At 34.6% G+C, this 19,664-nt stretch overlaps 1 protein-coding gene across 2 annotated transcripts in view; it reads left to right on the forward strand.

Moving 5' to 3' along the window:
- LOC132095394 (low-density lipoprotein receptor-related protein 1B-like) overlaps nt 1-19,664 on the forward strand; it is a 281,074-nt gene that overhangs the window by 95,455 nt on the left and 165,955 nt on the right. For both annotated transcript variants that reach the window (XM_059500325.1, XM_059500326.1), the window contains one exon: nt 8,369-8,506. In XM_059500325.1, coding sequence (XP_059356308.1) covers nt 8,369-8,506 — 138 coding nt within the window. The remainder of the gene's footprint in view (nt 1-8,368; nt 8,507-19,664) is intronic.

Below are 19,664 nucleotides of genomic sequence, written 5' to 3' on the forward strand. Positions count from 1 at the left end.
ATTAGTTTAATTAAATCCAACCAATGATTTACAGAGGATACATGCCAATAAGCAGTGAGAAACAATGGGCTCTGTGCATGTTACTGCCCTGTGGAATTTCATATTGAAGTTTCTGTTTCTTTGAGGGAGGAGAGGGAAGCTGTGGTGTAGTTGTTAAGGTCCAGGTGCTGGTAACTGAAAGGTTACAAGCTTGATCTCCCAAATTGAGTCATTATCTTGTTTATGGTGCCATTATATGTCATTCATTATACAGTTACTGTTAGTTGAAATAATAGAGTATATATTATTACAAGTTATATATATATATTTGATAAAATATTATATATAGATTTTTTGCTTTTGCTTAAGACAATATACACTGTTTAAAAGTTTGAGATTGTTTTGTCACTGTTGAAAATATATATGTGTTTTTTAATACTTTTATTCAACAAGAAAGCATTAAATTTATCAGTAATTTACAGTAAAGACTTGCATTGTTACATTTCAAATAAATGTTATTTTTCTCTTTTTTGAATCCTTGCAAAAACACAGTTTTCACAAAATATTAAGCAGTGCAAGTTGTTCTTTAAACAATGGTACATTTGTTTAGTCAACCAAATATGTCTCACAAGTAAACAGAAAATTATACCTGGGCAAAAATCTGTCAACATTTCACTAGGCAAATGCTTCAAAAATAATCATCATCATCCATAGGCCTTAATTAGGCTGTCAGCTGTGCCATTAAAAACACATCCTCATCTGAAATTACATAGTTTTAAAATCCAATAAATCCAAGTGTTTTCATTAGAGCCCCACATAGTGTATGGACATGGGAGGGGGCATGTGAAATTGTCCTTACATTTAGATAACAGATGCAGACAGTGTGGCCTGAAGCTAATCTCTTTGACATTTGAAGATAAACCCAGGTGGACACTGGAAGGAATGCCACTGCCTCTCAGAACCAACTTTAAGAACACAAACTCTGCACCCCATGTAAATGACAAATATAGCTTCTGAGAGTAAAGAAAGGAGGGGAATTACAATGCTTCTCTCTTAGGATAGTGAAAAATACACAATGCCACAACACCTACGCCACCTTGACAGATTGCTGTACTGTTGCCAAGAGCATCAACAAGAGGCCGATAACTAAAAGAGCTAATAAACAGCACGAAACAAGGAATTCAAGTGACATGTTTGTACATAACCACAAGGGTTGTGGCTGATCAGTCAAAGGTGTTACATTTTCATAGTACTTCAATTCTTGATTATATGAGTGAATTTAAACTAGATTTGTGTATCCTGAAGGAAATAACTACTGTTTAAAAAAAATATTGTTACGGTTTTCTGAAAGTTGTCAATTTTCAGCTTTGATTCTGTGTAAATGAAAGCCAAAGGTTATGACACTAAGCACACGTCATGTTTTCTTATTCCGAGAAATGTCTTTGAGACTCTTCTTCTGTAAATGTCTGACAGACATACAGGTTTGGAAAGACCCGAGGGTAAGTAAATAATGATAGAATTTTCATTTTTGTTGTGTACGTTGGTAGTGCACAACACAATGAAATTAGCCCAACACACCAGAAAAAAGCCACAAACACACAAAAAAAAATTGAATAACACAGCGGAAACAAGTCGCAAAACAGCATAAAAAAGTCACAACAGAACAGAAACGAGCCACATCACAATGATATTAACACAACTGAATTAAGTCGCAGCACAATGGAAAAAAAGCAACAACACAGCAAAATTAGTAAAAACACGACAAAAACAAGCCACATTACAATGAAATTAGCACAACACAACGAAAACTGCAACACAATGGAAACCAGGCACAACCCAATTGAAACAAGCTGCGAAACGATACAATTAGCACAATACGATGGAAACAAGCCACATCGCAGCAAAATGATCACGACACAATGAAATTAGTCCTATGCGCTGTAATCTTGTGATTTTGTTGAGTTGTGTACTACTAGGCCAGTGCATCAAACAGCATAGTGTGCATCTGAACATATAAGTACATGGGAATTGTAGAGGGAAATAGGTTGTTTGTACATGACGTCATTGCTGTGACGCGAAATTCAGCTGGAGGGCAGGAAGTTTATTTATATATAGGAATTTATAGCAAGCTCAGAATGCCTATGTTTTGAATTGTTTATTAATGCTCAAATCGGTCAGACTGAGAAACCTCAAGGAGCTTTTATCGTGTATGAAAATCTGTTGTACATAAGTGGGGAAAAACACAGGAAAAAAGTGTCTGTAGTTGGGAGGAGCAGATTTGGATAATGCTTTTGTGTGTTAATGGTTAATATATGATATAATATTAAATTAAGATATTAATAAAGAAATTTATAAATAGATACAGGGCTTCCAACTAATAAGACATTGTATTTGCAGTTTGTAGAGCTTCTTTGATTATATTTTCTGTACATTGTGAGATTGTGATAAATTAATGTGAGGGACAGCTTTTTAGTGATCATGGAAGTGCTATTTTGCTCACTTTCTAGGCTATAATCAATTCAGAATTTCAGTAAAAGTTGTTTTACATGCTACTAACAGGATCAACGGCCATATAACCTGTAAATGAAGCAAAGTTTCAGGAGTGACATATAACCCACATCCCTCATATAAATGGGGGATTTACTTTCTAAATAGCTTGTTTGCAATCGGGGTTAGTTGCATATCCTATATCCACTGCCTCAATGGCAGGCAAGTATTTCAATAGAGTTGAAAAATTGCTCCTCTTCATAATATAAGGATCACATCCAACATATGTTGTGATTTTCTGTTTATACCCTTCTCTTGTATTAGTGTCTAAATCAGTACAGTATGGACTTTCCTCCATCTCATCCATTCTGCTTTTCACTTTCTGCCCTCCTTCTGAATTTTGCACGTCATCAGAATCATGTGACTGTAAACAAGCTATTTGCTCAACAGTTATTGCACACCACCTACATGAGTACTACATGACGTGTCTAAAATAAACAGTGGAAAAGAGTTGAGGTTCATTGGGTGGAAAAAAGGCAGCTGAATATATAGTATGTGACATACAATACATTCATCTACGGTTTCTTGCCAGGCAAAGAAAAAAGGCTATTATTTTGCTCTGTTTGTTTTCATAGCTGTAAATGTGACCAGCAAGTTTACGTTTGATTTTTCTCATTTACATTTATGCTTTGAGGAGATATACCTTCTTTTAAATCACTTTAAAGTGTTGCAACAAAAATATTAGACTTATTTGCATACATATGAACACTGCATCTTGAGGCTTGTGCTCTTGTGCTGTATGATGATTAAATAACCATACTGAGGCCTCAAACTCTGAGAACCCCATATGGAGGCCCATATGATCTCTCTCCTGTGAAAAATAGACAGCACGTAAACCGCGGATGGGAGCCATAGGGGTGTCTTTGAGGAATAACCATTGTAGAGTTGTCCTTTGGCTTGTGTTTTTATTGGACCTGAGGCTTTTCTTTGGTTCTGAGAGATATTGGTGAAAGTGGAGCTCAGAAGGCATGCCCAGGGACCTCATGTACTGCGAACAGTTTGCTTTCCTGTCCAAGGTCAGTTTTAAACTGGCTTTTCTTTCTCGAATGCCAGTGCACTGAACATTTCAAATGTCACTGACCTAAAGCAAGGGAGGGAAAATAAATACCGTGTCTGAGTGACTCTGTGTGTAGGAGAGAAAAAAGAGATTGCAGAAATGAAGATAGAGGAAACACTCTTACCGTAAACATGTGGGAGTTTAATATACAATGTCGGCAATGTTATAGAAACATATATACATTGGCAGAGCTATACACATAATCATGAAAGGAAAACTGGTTTACATTGGGGATTCAGAATATGGGAGAGTAAGTATTTCTGGTTATGGATAAGATGTATTACTCTTAATCTATTAACTTGTGCATCATTTAAATGGGCTGCCCATTTTCCATCCCCTGTTGCTATACAGAAATGCATTGGGTTAAAATCTGTTTTTCCCCCTCTCATTTTTTTATTTTTTTATTTATTTATTTATTTTATTTCTATAAAAATAAAACTACTATTAAAATACTAATTACTATTATTTTCAGGTGCACTAATCATATTAGTTTTTGCTGTGATTTCAAAATTGCCATTGAGAATTTAATTTTATAAGTTTTGGTATTGACTACTGAAATGCTGGCAATGTGTCATCCCTTGAGCTTGCCATGAAAAATGTTTTAATTATTTTCCTCAAATAATTCATCATTTTAGATTCCTTGATTAAAGAAGCAGAATGGATGATTTCATATGAAAGCCTTTCGTTAAACCTTAAGTAGATGGATTAGCTGATCTCTCTTCTTTCACATTGAGAAAAGTGGGTAAATATCACTATGTTTTTTTTTTTTATAAAAAGCAATATGTGAAAGAGAAGGGGAATGGTTTATTTTGGCAGTGGACTATCTTTTAAGTGACACTAAAGCCATTCCAACAAATTAATGAAAAGGCCAAAATGCTGTTCACTTGTGGAGGCCCTACTTTGTATGGAGCAGGAGTGCATTCTCCATCTGTATGCTTATTGTTCAGCTCAAATCATTTGATTTCCTGAGACTATTGGTTTCTTTGGGCAACTAATTGAGGCTCGTATTTACATTTCATCCTGAAGTCCTTGTACAGAGCCAGACAGCTGGCATAGCAGAAGACCTTGAACAGTAATGAATTCTAGTGAGATAATGTGTGCATTTGTAAGAGAACTTAAAATGTTATATATATATATATATATATATATATATATATATATATATATATATATATAAGGTATCAGTGCAATTACACCAACTTTAGACTACCTCCTCTTTACCATCAGAGGTTGAATAGCAGTTTAGAACGAAAGCTGAGTTCAGAAAGCTGATAAAAACATTGCAGTAATCCATGAGTTATAAACACTAATAAACTTCATCAATTAATGTAGTGTAATGTGAAACACTCCATATTTTTAATAAATTAATTGAGATGTTTTTAACTTCAATTAGTTGCTTCTGGCTTAAATGCAAGTCTTCTATCCATAATATTGATTTCTCCAATGAAACAGTCATGAATCAGGTGAGAAATATGCTATATGATATAAAAAAGTTGAAATCAGTTCTAAAAAAATGTGACACTAGACTACACATCCAGGCATAAGTAGCATGGTATATTTGTAGTAATAGCCAAAAAAAAAAAAAAAAAAAAAAAAAACATTGTATGGGTCAAAATTTTTCGATTTTTCTTTTATGCCAAAAATCATTAGCAGATTAAGTAAATATCATGTTCCATGAAGATACTTTGTAAATTCCCTACCATAAATATATAAAACCTTAACTTTTGATAAGTAATATGCATTAATAAGGACTTCACTTGGACACATTTAAAGGCGATTTTCTCAATATTTCGATTTATTTTGGCACCCTCAGATTTCAGATTTTCAAATAGTTGTATCTCTACCAAATATTGTACTTGTCCTAACAAACCATAAATCACTGGATATTTATTCAGTGGTACCTTTGTGGTACAAGGTCACAAATATGTTGGTAGATTTTGATGTGAGAAGACAACAGGAGATTGAATTTTTCACAGTAGGATGAGTTATTTTGAAATATGAAATGGTGTTTTGGCTTGAAGCGATGGTTTAAAGTTAATGATGGATTTGTTTCTTAAAAACACAAAGCTTTTCACTTTACAAGACATGTAAATGAAAAGGCCAAAGGCATACATATTCACAATAATTAACTATAGACTGTTATCCTATATCTTTTTTGACATTTGTCCTACATGCAAGTATGATAAGCATGTGTTTTCCGTCTCCACTTTCATGAGTTTTCTCATGATGGAGGATGTTTCACCATGAGTGCTATCTGGCTTCTAATTTGGTACAGGGTGAAGAGACAAAATTTCCTATCATCCCTCAACTGCACAGACGCCATCTGTGTTATCCAGCACGGTGCATCTGAAACTCCTGAATATTCATCTCTCCCTCTCATCTGATTAGATTAGTCCCCAATCAGTTTGTGAGTGGAATGATTCTGTATTTGACAATGCAGTTTTATTAGGATAATCACAGTTTGTCACAGCCCCTCACTCCACAGCGTTAACAGAGCAATACATGTGACACGGGCCCCTCGATTGTTTTGCTGCCGTATTTACTCATGAATAATGGAAAAGCGCCTCATGAATGCATAATTAGAGAGATGTTTGCCAGTATATCTGTACAGTTTTAATTGAAAATTAGCATGGCTATTAATCAACATATTTGGGCCCCAAAATCCCTCTGACACTGTTAAATCAGCTGAGTTGTGTGTGCGTGGATGTATGGCCAAGGATTGTTATAAATGGTGTTTTAATTGTAAAGCCTGTCCTGTGTCTTCTCCTCAAGCTCTCTGAAGAAAAGCCACGAGGTTGTGAGGTTGATTAGCCTGCCTTTTGTACTCACGTTTGAAATATGAGTATGCAAAGTTGAGGTCACTTACATTTGACTTTCCCTAATTTAGAATATCCTTGGGGCTCGGAAAGAGGTGGTCTAAAAAAAAAAAAAGTTTCAGTACATTTCCATGACCACGAAAAAGGGAAACGTCTGTGAGAACAATGGGATACTTTGGTGAAATGTTAAAATCATAAATGTGCATCGGCGGATAAATCATACACTTGTTATATGCTAAGGGATGACAATCCCCCATTAAACGACCCCCTTAATTACAGCGTCATTTTATCTTATGAAGTCTAAATGAAAGCTGATGAATAACCTCGACTCTTCCGGAGGATGTTTTCAGTTGTGTAGGATCAGAGCTCAGAGGAAACTGGGACTCCGGAGATTTGTAAGAGGTCCTGTCACATGAGCTATAAATCTCACGCTAAGTGGCTGTGTTGCAGTTATGGTAATTGATACCAATGTAGTTAAGGTGCAATGTGACATATTCACAGTGTGCGAGATGGAAGTCGATGTTTCACTTAGACATGTTTTATGTGTTCTTGTGGCTGCTCAAGCAGATGAGGGTCACCTATGTGCCTCATGAATCTTTAAACAGCTGCTTGGTGCAGCCGTGTCAATAGATATCTCAGAGGCTTTGGCTCTGTCTCTCTCTTTCGTCCTCTCTTTCTCTAGCTCTCTTTCTCTTACACACAGAGTGATTCAGAATAGCTTAGCAGCATAGCCTACATGCAAACGTCTGTTTACTGTACAGAATAATGCCTTCAAGTAAACTCATTTGCATTTGTGGCTGCATTTACAGACTGTTGATGTATTTTTTTTAAAGGAGAAAAGGGCTATTTAAAGCAAAGCTATCATTTACTGCATGCAACCTGTTTTAGTGAAGTTTTATTGTTTATCTGGAGTGCTATCTTTGTAATGGTCTGAATAATATTGTTTCTGGAGGGTTTTTACATATTGATTCTAACCGTTGTTTATTTAATTTTATTTACGTTAAAGTCATAATTTTTGGGGGTTTTATATTAAGAATCTAGTTTATAGAAAGTATGTTTAAAGTGCATGGCATTGTGCATTGCATTGTGTGTGTGTGTGTACTGCATATAGTAATAAACAGTAGTTTTGTATAACATTACAGTTTACAATAGCTGTTTTCTACTTTCATATATTTGACATAATATGTTACTTCTGTGATGCAAAGCTGAATTTTCAGCATTCTTTACTTTAGTCTTCAGTATCAATCGCTAGTTCGGAAATCATTTGAATATGCTTATTTGGTGCTCAAGAAACATTTATTCTTATAATCAGTGTTTTTTCAGGCTTCTTTGATGAATAGAAAGTTCAAGAGACATCCAAGAGAAATTTCAACATTTATTTGTAATCTTTTGTAACATTAATTTTTTTACTGTCACTTTTGATCAATTTAATCTGTCCTTGCAGATTGGTTATAAATAGGTAACAATTAGTCATTTCTACTTTCAAACAAATACCAATTTGCTTTAATGGTTTCTGCAACCTCATTGCACTGCAGAACTTTACTTTTACAGTAAGAGACGTATTGGCTTTAAGTTGCTAATTAAATTAGCATTCATTAGGATAAGAAAGAGCAAGGTTGAATTGTAAATGAGAAACCTGTATCCATTCTATTAGAACTTTTCTAAAGGACCATCAGCAGGAAATGATGCTGAAGAAAAGTTTAGACACAAAATGAAATCACTCTGAGGCTGGCAGTGCATTTTAAGCTGAATTCAATCAACTGGATTGTTTCCATTTTAATTTGCATCCCTCAAAGCTTAGCAAATTAAAGCAAGTGACATTTGTCTGAACCACGTAGATTTGCATAAAACTGTCTTAGCGGTTTTCAAAGTAATTACTGACAATACAGTGAAACTGTGTGGATGATATGTTTTAACTAAAATCACACCAGACCTGTATGACCAGACCTCATTCTTTTCTGTTCTTTAGGTAAGGTGGAGGTGATAGTCAGATGTCCCCTAAATCACATACAATGTATTGGGACGAGAAAGTGCATTCACTTCAACAAACTCTGTAATGGGGCTAAAGACTGTGAGGACGGTTTTGACGAAGGAGTCCACTGTCGAGGTGAGTACTGTAAATTATAATTTCTTTGCTAGACAGATATTTATCTTGATGTCAATATCAGTAAGCTCACTGTTTGGAAACAAACAGCCTTTATATTGACAGCTTAACGCTGCATATCTTTACATAAATTGGTTTTACGCTAATGGAAGGCAAACAGGTCAATGACGCCGCAGGTGTGATGTTGGACACTATCAACTCTTGTTCACAATCATCCAGACCACAATAACAAGCCGGTGGAGCCACCTGGTCTCTGTGATATGACAATACCGACTCAGCAGTTGGCATTGGGTGGATGCCCGTTAGTAGAGGCGGCACACCTCAAAAGGGCCAAGAGTGTGACCTTTGGTGAACTGGAAAAGTGTGGCACCCAGCTGGGTAGTGCCATGAGCAGCTGATCCTGCCCTTTGATCCAGAGCCTGGCTGAAAACTGGCTAGTGATCCATATAAACAACAACAGATTATAATGTCAGGTGGATTGCTGGGGGGTCCTGAAGGGTTGGATCAACAACATGTTTATCTAGACTTGAGAGACTGGTGGAAGAATAACAATTACTTTTGTATTTCCAGAAATATGACTGATGTACATGCTATCTGTTTGCTTACAGAGTTGTATCCAAAAAATAGTTTTTGTTTTTGTTTGTTTGTTTGTTTGTTTCTTTCTTTCTTTCTTTCTTTTGGAAGCCTGTTTCCACCAAATAAAAAGGTCATTTTGACTTTTTTTTCATTAATCTCATTACATTGTGACTCTTTATATTATATTATATTGTATTATAATTTCAAGAAAAATTTCCTTTATTTTTATCTCATAGAAACAAGTATTTATCATTAATTTATTGCAAATTAATTAAAAATTTACACTAGTCCCAAAAGGCAATTTAGTTTAGTTTAGGTTATTTTTTTTATTTTTACATTGCATTTTTCATTTTATTGTATTGCAGAAACAAATAGGCCAAGTTTACTAACAGCTGAGCTTATTGTAAAATATGCACATATAAATAAATATAATTATTTTCACTAGGTATACTTTAAATTGACCACAAATTATATTTCCTCTCCTAGAAACAATGGAAAGCTGCCTGTTTTTTGTAGTGTCTATATTGGTATATAAACATGACATTATTAGTTGTATTACCCTGTATTGCCACCACATTAGCTAATTCCTTATAAGCCAAACCTCACTTTTCAGTTTTATCTGCCCTAAAGGAAGGGCTGACCTCAAAGCATCTTTCTCTGATAGAAAAACCAATCACCTTCCAGTGCATGGAAAGAGACTGGTCTAGTTCAGTGGGCAGAAAGATTAAGGTTTTGACTTGACGTATTGCAGATAAAGAGAGAGGTGCTCAGAGCCTGAAGTGATGTATCACAGAAAGTTATCCTTGGGTGTTAGGAAGCATTAAGAGACATTATGTTCATTGTTCTCCTCCTCCATTTGTTTGTTTTTAGATACAGCTAATTAAGCAAGGAGTGCCTGGGGCAATAAATCCTTTTTTTTCATTCCACTCTTGCTCATTTTGCAGACTTCTGGGCCTCAGTTTACTTCATTGCAGTCCTAACGCAAATGTTCCCTTACTCAAGCGTCTTTATTCTGTTTAGTCTTTCACCTCTATATTGATGTTTTTGCAGCTTGTGTGCAAGGAAAATTTCATTAGCTTTTAAACCACATGCAGATGTTGGTAATGGTACGTAAGACAGATTTAGAGGTTGCACAGAAGTGGAAAGTCTGGACGTGTTTTTGTTGGTGATTTAACCGTCTGCAGAACTAAGCAACATAGTATACTTCATCAAAAGGGCTAATTGAATGAGCAAGCACTGGCTGCTGAGTTGTTTGGGCCGGGACATTCGACATGTGTTTCCAGCCATACACCTGCAGACGGGAGGAAATGAGGTCACCGCGGAGAAGTTGGTTCATGGCAGCTGGTTCTCCTCTGAAACTTTCCCTCCCCCTCTCGTAATGAATATACATAATGAATCCCAGGAGGGTATTACACAAAACTCAGACCATATGGAAGACAAAGACAGCATTCTATTTCACCTTCACACACTTCTGCAATTCTTTATGTTAATGATTGTCCTTCAATGGAGTGGAGATTTTCAGAGATGGCATGAAAAACGTTTTTCTCCTTTCTTTTTTCTTTTCCACCGCCTGGCCACCTCTTTTTCACTGTGCAAAATCTCGCTCCTCTCAGCCAGTACTGCTACTTGACAGGTGGAGATGAGGAGAGGGCAAATTTGAATTTAGGAGCTCTTAGGTGGAGTTTTCAGAAGTTCCTCACAAGGTGTGAGCATACAAGTGGCAAGAAAATGTCTGGTGACAGCATTTGGTCATAGTAACAGGTGGTTATGTACATAAGGTCTTTCAAAGGGACTGTCAAAGCCTTTTTTGAATATTTTCTTTCAATAAGCACAGGTTTTATATTTCTTTTTGGAAATGAGTGGTTCTAGGCTTTATTGAGTGCATTTACGTGCACATTCTTTAACTAGTTATGCTTAATAAACCGCATGGTCATGTAAACGAGTTAAACCATTTTTCTTTATTGAGGTATGTTCATAAATGGCTTAGTAATAAACTGATTGATACAGGTGGATTTTTGCCTATGTTTGCCTTTGCCTTTTGTCAGTATATAAACACCTAAACCTGCCTTCTGTAGGGTAATTTAAGTGTGCATGTGTGATAAAAAAAATGTCCAACCACAGCGAGTGATTTGCAGAGGAGGAAGAAGTATTTCGCAAACTTTTTTTGACCCAAGAAATATTAAATATGTTTTCTCATTTCATGCAGGCATAGGACAAGGGCTACAGTTGTACAGTTTTTTGGCTAGAGAATGTTTGGTTAGAAGCAAGCTAATATAAAAAAAAAAATATTTACATTGTCTTTATGCTGAAATGCAATAACAAATTAACACCCTTAGGTAATTTCATCGATTGTGGTATGTGCTTGTATTATGTTCAGTCATTAAAAAGCAGCTCATAATTCCCTTTCTCAAAAGCAATTACATACCAATTAAAGTAATTACAGGAGTAGAAAATAAAAAAGAAGAAAGCTTAAAGTCTCTTTCAGTACAAAGGAAGTCTCTTCACAGCCCTGAAATGTGATTACAGAAATAGTTCTCTATATGTGTTGCACATTAAAACTGCCTGCTTACTGTTGTACAGTTTGGATCCATTGAGATGCTTCTCTCCCGTTTAAAGCATGAACAAAAATCTATCTATGCCTAAAGACATGCACAGCAATTAAACAAAATTCAAATTTTGTTTTAATTCAGTTCAATTCAATTCATTCAATTTCTCCCTGCTCTGTAACACGCACGTTCTCTCTCTCTAGTTTTTGTTTTTATTTTTTGCCTCTTACTCCAACTTTGCACAATATGTAATCGCAATAACCTGCTTTCTGTCAGCTTATTGAAGTGCACATGTGTGATACGTGACAGGAACGCATTATTAGAGCATCTAGACCAAGCAAGCATCTTGAAGTAAAGAAAGAAGGAAATATATCACAAAAGACTTTTTCATGACTCAGAAAATAATACAAATTTGTTCTCATAAGAGAACATGCAGCAGAAATAGAAGTGGTTCAGTCACAATTCATAGTTTATAACTGCATGAGAGGATAATATACAAGCTGTAAGTTTCCCGACATGTTGCAAGCTTAATTTAACATCATCTGACAAATGTATGGAATACTCTGAGTCAGATATGCAAATGATTATATTTTGAAGTCACTACAGGGAAATAACCTGATTTATTAATGAAGTCATGTAAACGCAGCTTACTTGCATTGTCAGGTTAATGATGTGTATGTAAACGGGGAAAACTGATTATTTTAATAAGCTGATATTTGTGAGTTATCAGCTTACTAGTGTGCATGTAAATGTGCTCAATGAACTGTTCCTATAATACACTTATTTTCACATAGCTATGAGAAGTGTTATACATAGATTCATGTCCGGTTGCTGTACTGTATTAAAAGGGTCATTTGACATTGCTAAAAATAACATTATGTTGTGTATTTGGTGTAATGCAATGTTTATGCAGTTTAAGGTTAAACATACATGTATTCACTGTGCAAAGTTGATATATTTCCTCAGCAACCAGCACGGATCAGCTCTAGGCATGACGAAGCAGATATCATTCTCTTTTGGAACATCAAACAAAGTAGTTTCGCTTTCACAATGAAACACACAGCATCTCCACAACATGACGGCGCGGCAACAACAATACTACAGCGAGAATAAAAGTTACGCCTCCTTTCTTTGGGTGAACATTTGGGTGGTGTTATGCAAATCTTCCCGCATCGTGATGCAGAAATGTGGAGTCGTGTTAGAACGAGCCGTTTTAGGTATGAGTGGTTGACTTTTAACTTTTGTAAAGAATATCTCTTTGGATTTGAGATTTTATTCTTTGCAACTTTCCAGATCTTCTTTCTGCACCAAGAGCTTGTAAAACTTGTAAAAAAAAATGTTTAAATCGCATCAAGTGAACCCTTTGAAGCTTTAGTCAGGATAAATCCATATATTAAAAGCTAACATAAGCATTTACAAATAACAGCATATCTAAAAGTATGAGACAACAACAAACAAAACATACCATTAAAAGCTGTGTGCTGGCACAGGTTCTGTGTGATCCTCTTCACTAATATTCTCTGGGTCTCAGTCAGGCTCAAATTGATAAGCAGTATATTAGACAATGCCATTTTTTACAATACATCTGGAGCACATGCGATTTAGCGAATCACAACATACTGGGCCAGCTAACCAATCTGAGACCATTGTGTATTTCTGAGGGTGAGGTTTCATAAAACCAGGAAATCACCGACGTGTTCATGAGAGAAATGGACAGAACGGTCTAGAATAAAGGAAAATTATGTGAAAAATAATGTTTTTTGTTTGTTTGTTTTTTTAAACAAAGCATTAAACATTAAGCATTTATGCATTTAACATGTTAGACTGCACCCCATGAACACAGTCAAGCCTAGAAAAAATAAAAAAAATAAACCACCCCTTTAATTGTTTTTCTTATGTTCCCCAAAGTGTGCCTTTATTTAATCAACAGCAAAGACAGTAAGATTAGGAATTATTAGTACAATAATAAATATTAAAATAACTGTACTATACATATAATGTGTGTTTGTGTGTGTGCCCATGGACCCCAAAACGAGTCCTAAGAACTAAAATTAAATAAATGCAAAATTGTTTAATAAATATAATTTATTTAATTATTTTATTTTATATATAAATATATATATATATATATATATATATATATATATATATATATTATATATAAAATTATTATTTTTAATCTTGCTGACCTCAAATTTTTGAACAGTATATGTTCAAAATGGTATAAATTCTACTTATCGTCATAAGTATTGATGCAACCCTACAAAGACAACTTTGAAAATTTACTATATTATTCAACAAAACCTTGCTGAAAGTAAATTAATCAGTGTGCACATCAGCAGACATTAACTTGTCGTAAGTAAAACAAGCATTTGCAAAGTTGTACAAATTTGGGGATGTCATTGTTAATAGATAACACTTCTTTTGCAAAGTAATGAAAAAACATGTCACAGATGTACCTTCCCTCCCTCCCTTTGCCTCTCAACAGCATTCAATTATTTTACTTGATTTACTTTTAATTTCCAACAATTCATATAAACAAACAAACAGTATCCCCCAGGGTCAGGATGGCAGCGGTAACAATGGTGCAAAGTAAATATCCACAAATGCAGTGCAAGCCATTTCCTGTTTTCTCTTCAGTTTAAAGAAAAGTGGAGTGCATTCACCTACACATAAGCTATTAGCATATTTATTGAATTTGTTTTGTGCAATGATATGTAATATCATCCAGAATCCATGAAGCGTTCCCCTTGCTAGCTGCTGGTCATTTTCAGATGAAACCGATGATGTTCAGTGATGCTGTACAGTTTGTGGCCGTTCACTGTTGTTTGAAGATGGCTCATATTGTTAGTCTCAGCGGGTCACGCACCTTTCATTATTAGGCTACCATAAATGTGAAAGTCAAGTACCTCATTTGAATGGTATATTGACAGTGTAGCACTCAATGTGGAGTTGACTGTGCTTCCTTTGGCGATAGTCCTAAACTGTAATGTGGGGTCAAATTTGTGCAATAACAAGAAATCACCGTTGACTTTTTGACCCGTCAATTTTAGTCTCATAGTCTGATTATTTTCACTAATAGGATTATCTTGAAGAGAAGGAACAGTCTTTTTGGTAATGATCGCAGCAAAACTGGCTCATGGCTTTTATGCATGACTTTTGTGGTATTTTAAAATGAAGGTTGTGTGATATTCCATGATGAAACTCAAATCCAGTACACACCAGTACACATGCCAACAATTAAATAAAAAGAAGACAAAAAAGATGTAGAAACAATTTTTACTCACAAATTGGTTATTGCACATTTCAATGAAATATTGAAATACAAAAACTAAAATAGTTTTTTTTTTTTTTTTTTTTTTTTTTATGTACTCCAACAATCTTTGTTGTTTTATTAACATCTTTTTAACAGTAAAATGCTAGAGCATTTAACAAGTTACACTCTGTATGCTGTAGTAACTCTAAGTTAACTCTAAACGCTGTGGCTGACTTAAAGCTTGGCTTTTTCACTGCTATTTTTGACTTCTAGAAATGCCAGTCTTTTTGCATTAGTGTTTGACATGCTTCTCTGTTTACACTGTATCGTCTGAATCATCTGTCAAATCATTACCTTTTGTAATATTTTGAAAGAACCCAATACAATCTGGTGATATCAAATCCAATTACAGCATTATTCTTTCTCTGTAGAAAGGGAGGTTAAAAATGTATTGAGACGCTAAATGATTTACACTGATGCTTTTGTCTTGCATATTTATGGGAATTTCCATCATTTAAATGAATACAGAAGATAATTTGTAATGCTTATTGAATCGGGATTGACATTTAAGTATCAGTGCAAGAATATGCACAGCTTGGACATTATTTAAAAAAATTATAATAAAGTAACAAACATATAAAAAAATATATATAGTTGTTTTAAATTGAAACAATTTTCCACAGTAATACTCTATTTGACTGTATTTTACATCAAAAATATTTAATTCCAATCCATCAAATAATACCATCAGCCTTGGTGAACAAAGTGTTCTTCCAAAACATTGTATTGCATGTGTATATCAAATTTATTGCAATGTAATTAAGAAATGCTTTGTGCACTTTTCATACACAAACAGCTGTTGATAAATATGGCATTTACTTTAACATCAGGAATGCATGAATTTGCACACATACTGTGTGAATTTTAATTTGTCAAGAGAGTAAAATTTTTAACAAATTTAATTCCTCTCAGAGAGGCAGGCCTACGGCATGCTTATTAAACACTATTGCTTCTTCAATGGCCATGGCTTGTGCAAAGATCAGCATCTTAATTTGGTCCCAGATTAATTAGGGGGCCCTGAAAACCAGGCAAATGATTGGATTAAGACAGACCTTGGAGAAACAAAGGCCATGAAGGTCTCCAGAGCTGGCCTGTAATTAATCCATATGGGAAAGTAAAATTACAGACTTCTGCTGCTCTTTCTTTTCACTCATGTTTGTGTGGGTGGGGTAATAAGTAGTTTTCAGGCCATCTGTGTATTACTTCAATAGAAGGAAGAATCTTCTCTAAGTTATTGATAAGAATAACAACTTTATCATTCATTTGCCACAGGTTTAATTTGTTGTTTTCCAAGTTCTGTTGAACCTCTCACTGAAATGAATAATAGTTGGAGATGTGATCTGGTGGGCATAAAAATTCATAGGCAAAGAAAATTTTTCAGCAGTCATTACTTCAGTCTTTGATTTTACAGCCTTCCTATATGCTGATTTGGTGCTCAAGAAACACTGTCAATGTTAAAGCTAGTTCACTATTTTCATTGTGTTGTTTAAAGGGATAGTTAAATGAAAACATCACCATTTTTCCATATTCCACTATGTTCTTCCCTCAACTTAGACAAGCTGATACTTACCTCTCCCGTCTCAGTGGGTACACTCAATCACTGTAGTGCACTGCGCCACTATGCTAACATTTAGCTTAGCACCATTCATTCCTTAGGATCCAAACAGGGATGAATTTAGAACCCACCAAACACTTCCATGTTTTCCCTATTTAAAGACGGTTACATGAGTAGTTACACAAGAAAGTATGGTGACACAAAATAAACAATGGCATTTTCTAAGCGGATAAAAAATTATAACTATAATGTATAGCGGAAGAGCACTTCGACCTTGGCGCAGTAATATCATCATTTAAGTTTTTGGTGGCTTCTAAATTCATCCCTGTTTGCAGGGGTGATTCTAGGATTTTTTTCAACTGGGGGGCACAAGAGGGGCCACGATTAATACAGAGGGGCCAATCTTGTGTTGTTTGAACTGTATATCCAAATCATTTCAAGAGTTCAGTAACCTTTAAAATCAGTAATAAACAGTGATACCCTATTATATTTTAATAGCAGTTATTCACTGCTCTAAATCAAAACAATCAAATACAATTTGTATTAACTTTTCACTTTACAAAAGTGAAAGAAAAACTGTAATAAATAAAAGAATCCAATGTATGAACAGTGTACAACTCACAAATAATAATAATAATATAATTTATTTATAATAGCCTTATATAATATATATATATATATATATATATATATATATATATATATATATATATATATATATATATATATATATACATACATATATATATATATATATATATATATATATATATATATATATATATATATAATAGCCTTATTTATATAAATGCAGAATAACATTAATAATTCATAGAAATAAATACACAATTAATGAATTAATATAACTAATATAAATTTAATATAATAAATTGTTTTTTGTTTATTATCCACATCCCATTCAGATTGCATAGCAGCAGTGGCAGTAAATTTGCATTGATGAATAAACAAAATCTACTTATGTCAAGGCTAATTAATCTTGAGCATATTGATTTAAAATATCATATATCCATACTTTGTTAGATAGCTACTTGTTCAAATAGGTAGCTTTAGTTTAACATGTAAAATATGTGGATCCTATAGAAACAGTTTAGAATAGCTTAAGTAGTCCAGTGTTATTTTAGTATTAGTTATTTATTTTGCTATTTAATCATGCATTAAATATTTATGTATGATATTTGCGGACATATGATGAACATATGATAAAGCCAGGTGCTAAATTATTTTTTTCATTTTGATTACACACAAGATGAAAAAAGATGTTCAGAGGGATTTTAGCGTATTTATATATTTATATATTTTCGGCATTTTTTTTTTTTTTATTAAAATGTCTCATTAATCAGGCCAGTAATGATTTATTAACAAATCCCTCTGGAGATATCTTCAGAATACAGAATATAAGTGTATAACTGGAGAGCTGGTGCACATAGCTGCTACATAGGCTAAGATGTTTGTACTGAAGAATGAAGAGTAACATTTAATGATGCGCTAAGAATTTTGCTTAAATATCCAAGGTGGACAAGTGCAAGCCGATTGTTTGTATCTAATAATGTATCTACTTTGCATGCTGTCTTAAGGAAGTGTATGTATAATTTCATATGTCGGTTGAATGATTAAAAAAATGGTATCATAATGGTCTTAAATGATGTTATATTAAGTGATACAAGGTATTTTTCCAGTTTGCGGAAGCATTGGAATGCAAGCTTGTATGTCTTTTAAATTCTGTGTGTGTATTTTCCTCTTCATTCTTTCTTCTTTTCATATGGACCATGAGTCTGAAATAAAGAGTAATAATAATGACAAAAAACTCATTTTGAGAAAACGGCATTTAAAGATTTGTAATGTAAAAGCTAATTTTTTTTAGTGGAAACAACTATTTACAGACACAATATCTTGTGAAATCCTTAGCAATCAACAGTACAAACCAACTAAAACACATCGAAACCTATTACTCAGCATTTATGGCCTTCAACTAAACAGAAAAACAGTCAAAAACACTGTGGAAATGTCAGAGCACGTCACGTGATGCATCTGAACGAATCACGTTGTCGGAAATTGGCATCAGCCAATGAGATTCACTTTTAGTGTTAAATTCCCCATTGTACTTTCACAATTGGTTGCTGATGAAAAGGAAATGACCATATTTGGATCCGAGAACATTGTACGGGAGAGAGAGGTGCGTTCCATTCGACAGGGTCCCTACGCAGTGTTCACTGCTCCCTACTCCCTGAGCACGGTATATCAGTTGAAGTGGATTCACTGACAATAACCGCTCATTTGGAAAGCCCTGCAAACGTCATCAATGTAAGTCAACGATGGGGTCGCGCAGATTACGATATAACATAAATATATAGGACTACATTAATTTTTTAATTTTTATTTACAATCACATTTAAAATATGTACACTATACAATAAAAAAAGAAAAAAACATTGAGTACTATATAAAGAAAAACGCGTGTTTATTATACACTTTAATTGACTATTGCTGCTATTACTTGACTATTAACAGAATTAAAGCCTGCTGTAACTGTCATGCAAATATGAAAATAAACTTTTATTCGGTTAACTGTGTATATATGTGTTTTTAATAAATGGTCATATAATTGCATAGCGGTCTTGTGCGCCTTCTTCCCGCGCACAGCCGTATAGTAAACACTGAGGTAAATAAAGTAAAATAAAGAAAAATGGCAGAGCCTCATCTGCTTCTAGTCGCTTTTACATTATCATACCTTTTTACAATCCGTAATGAATATGAACGAAGACAGCGAAGACGGCCATTCTGACTGATGGGTGATGACGTGCTGCGCGCAATGACAGTTGGGGATAATAGCTCTCCACTTCCTGTGAAGTGATGTATCAATGTTCCCTTATTCCCTGTGCCGTGCGCAGTGCCCTTCGAACTGAACATGTTCGCTCCCTTCGAATTGGAATCTCACTTAAGATGGCGGAATACCCTGTAAAATCCACTTCGCAGTACACTTACGGTCGAATGGATCGCACCTCTAGAGAGAGAGCTTTCCAGGGTGCAGACAGCAATCGCGGAGCACCATGGTGATTTAGAATGCCAACTGAATTTATGAGAAATCTACAGACGCAAATAGACTAAAGGTGTAGTAAAATAAAGACCTATATGTGTATTTTGGACTTT

This window comes from Carassius carassius, chromosome 19 (genome assembly GCF_963082965.1).
Source record: "Carassius carassius chromosome 19, fCarCar2.1, whole genome shotgun sequence".
In the NCBI taxonomy this organism is placed as follows: Eukaryota; Metazoa; Chordata; class Actinopteri; order Cypriniformes; family Cyprinidae; genus Carassius; species Carassius carassius.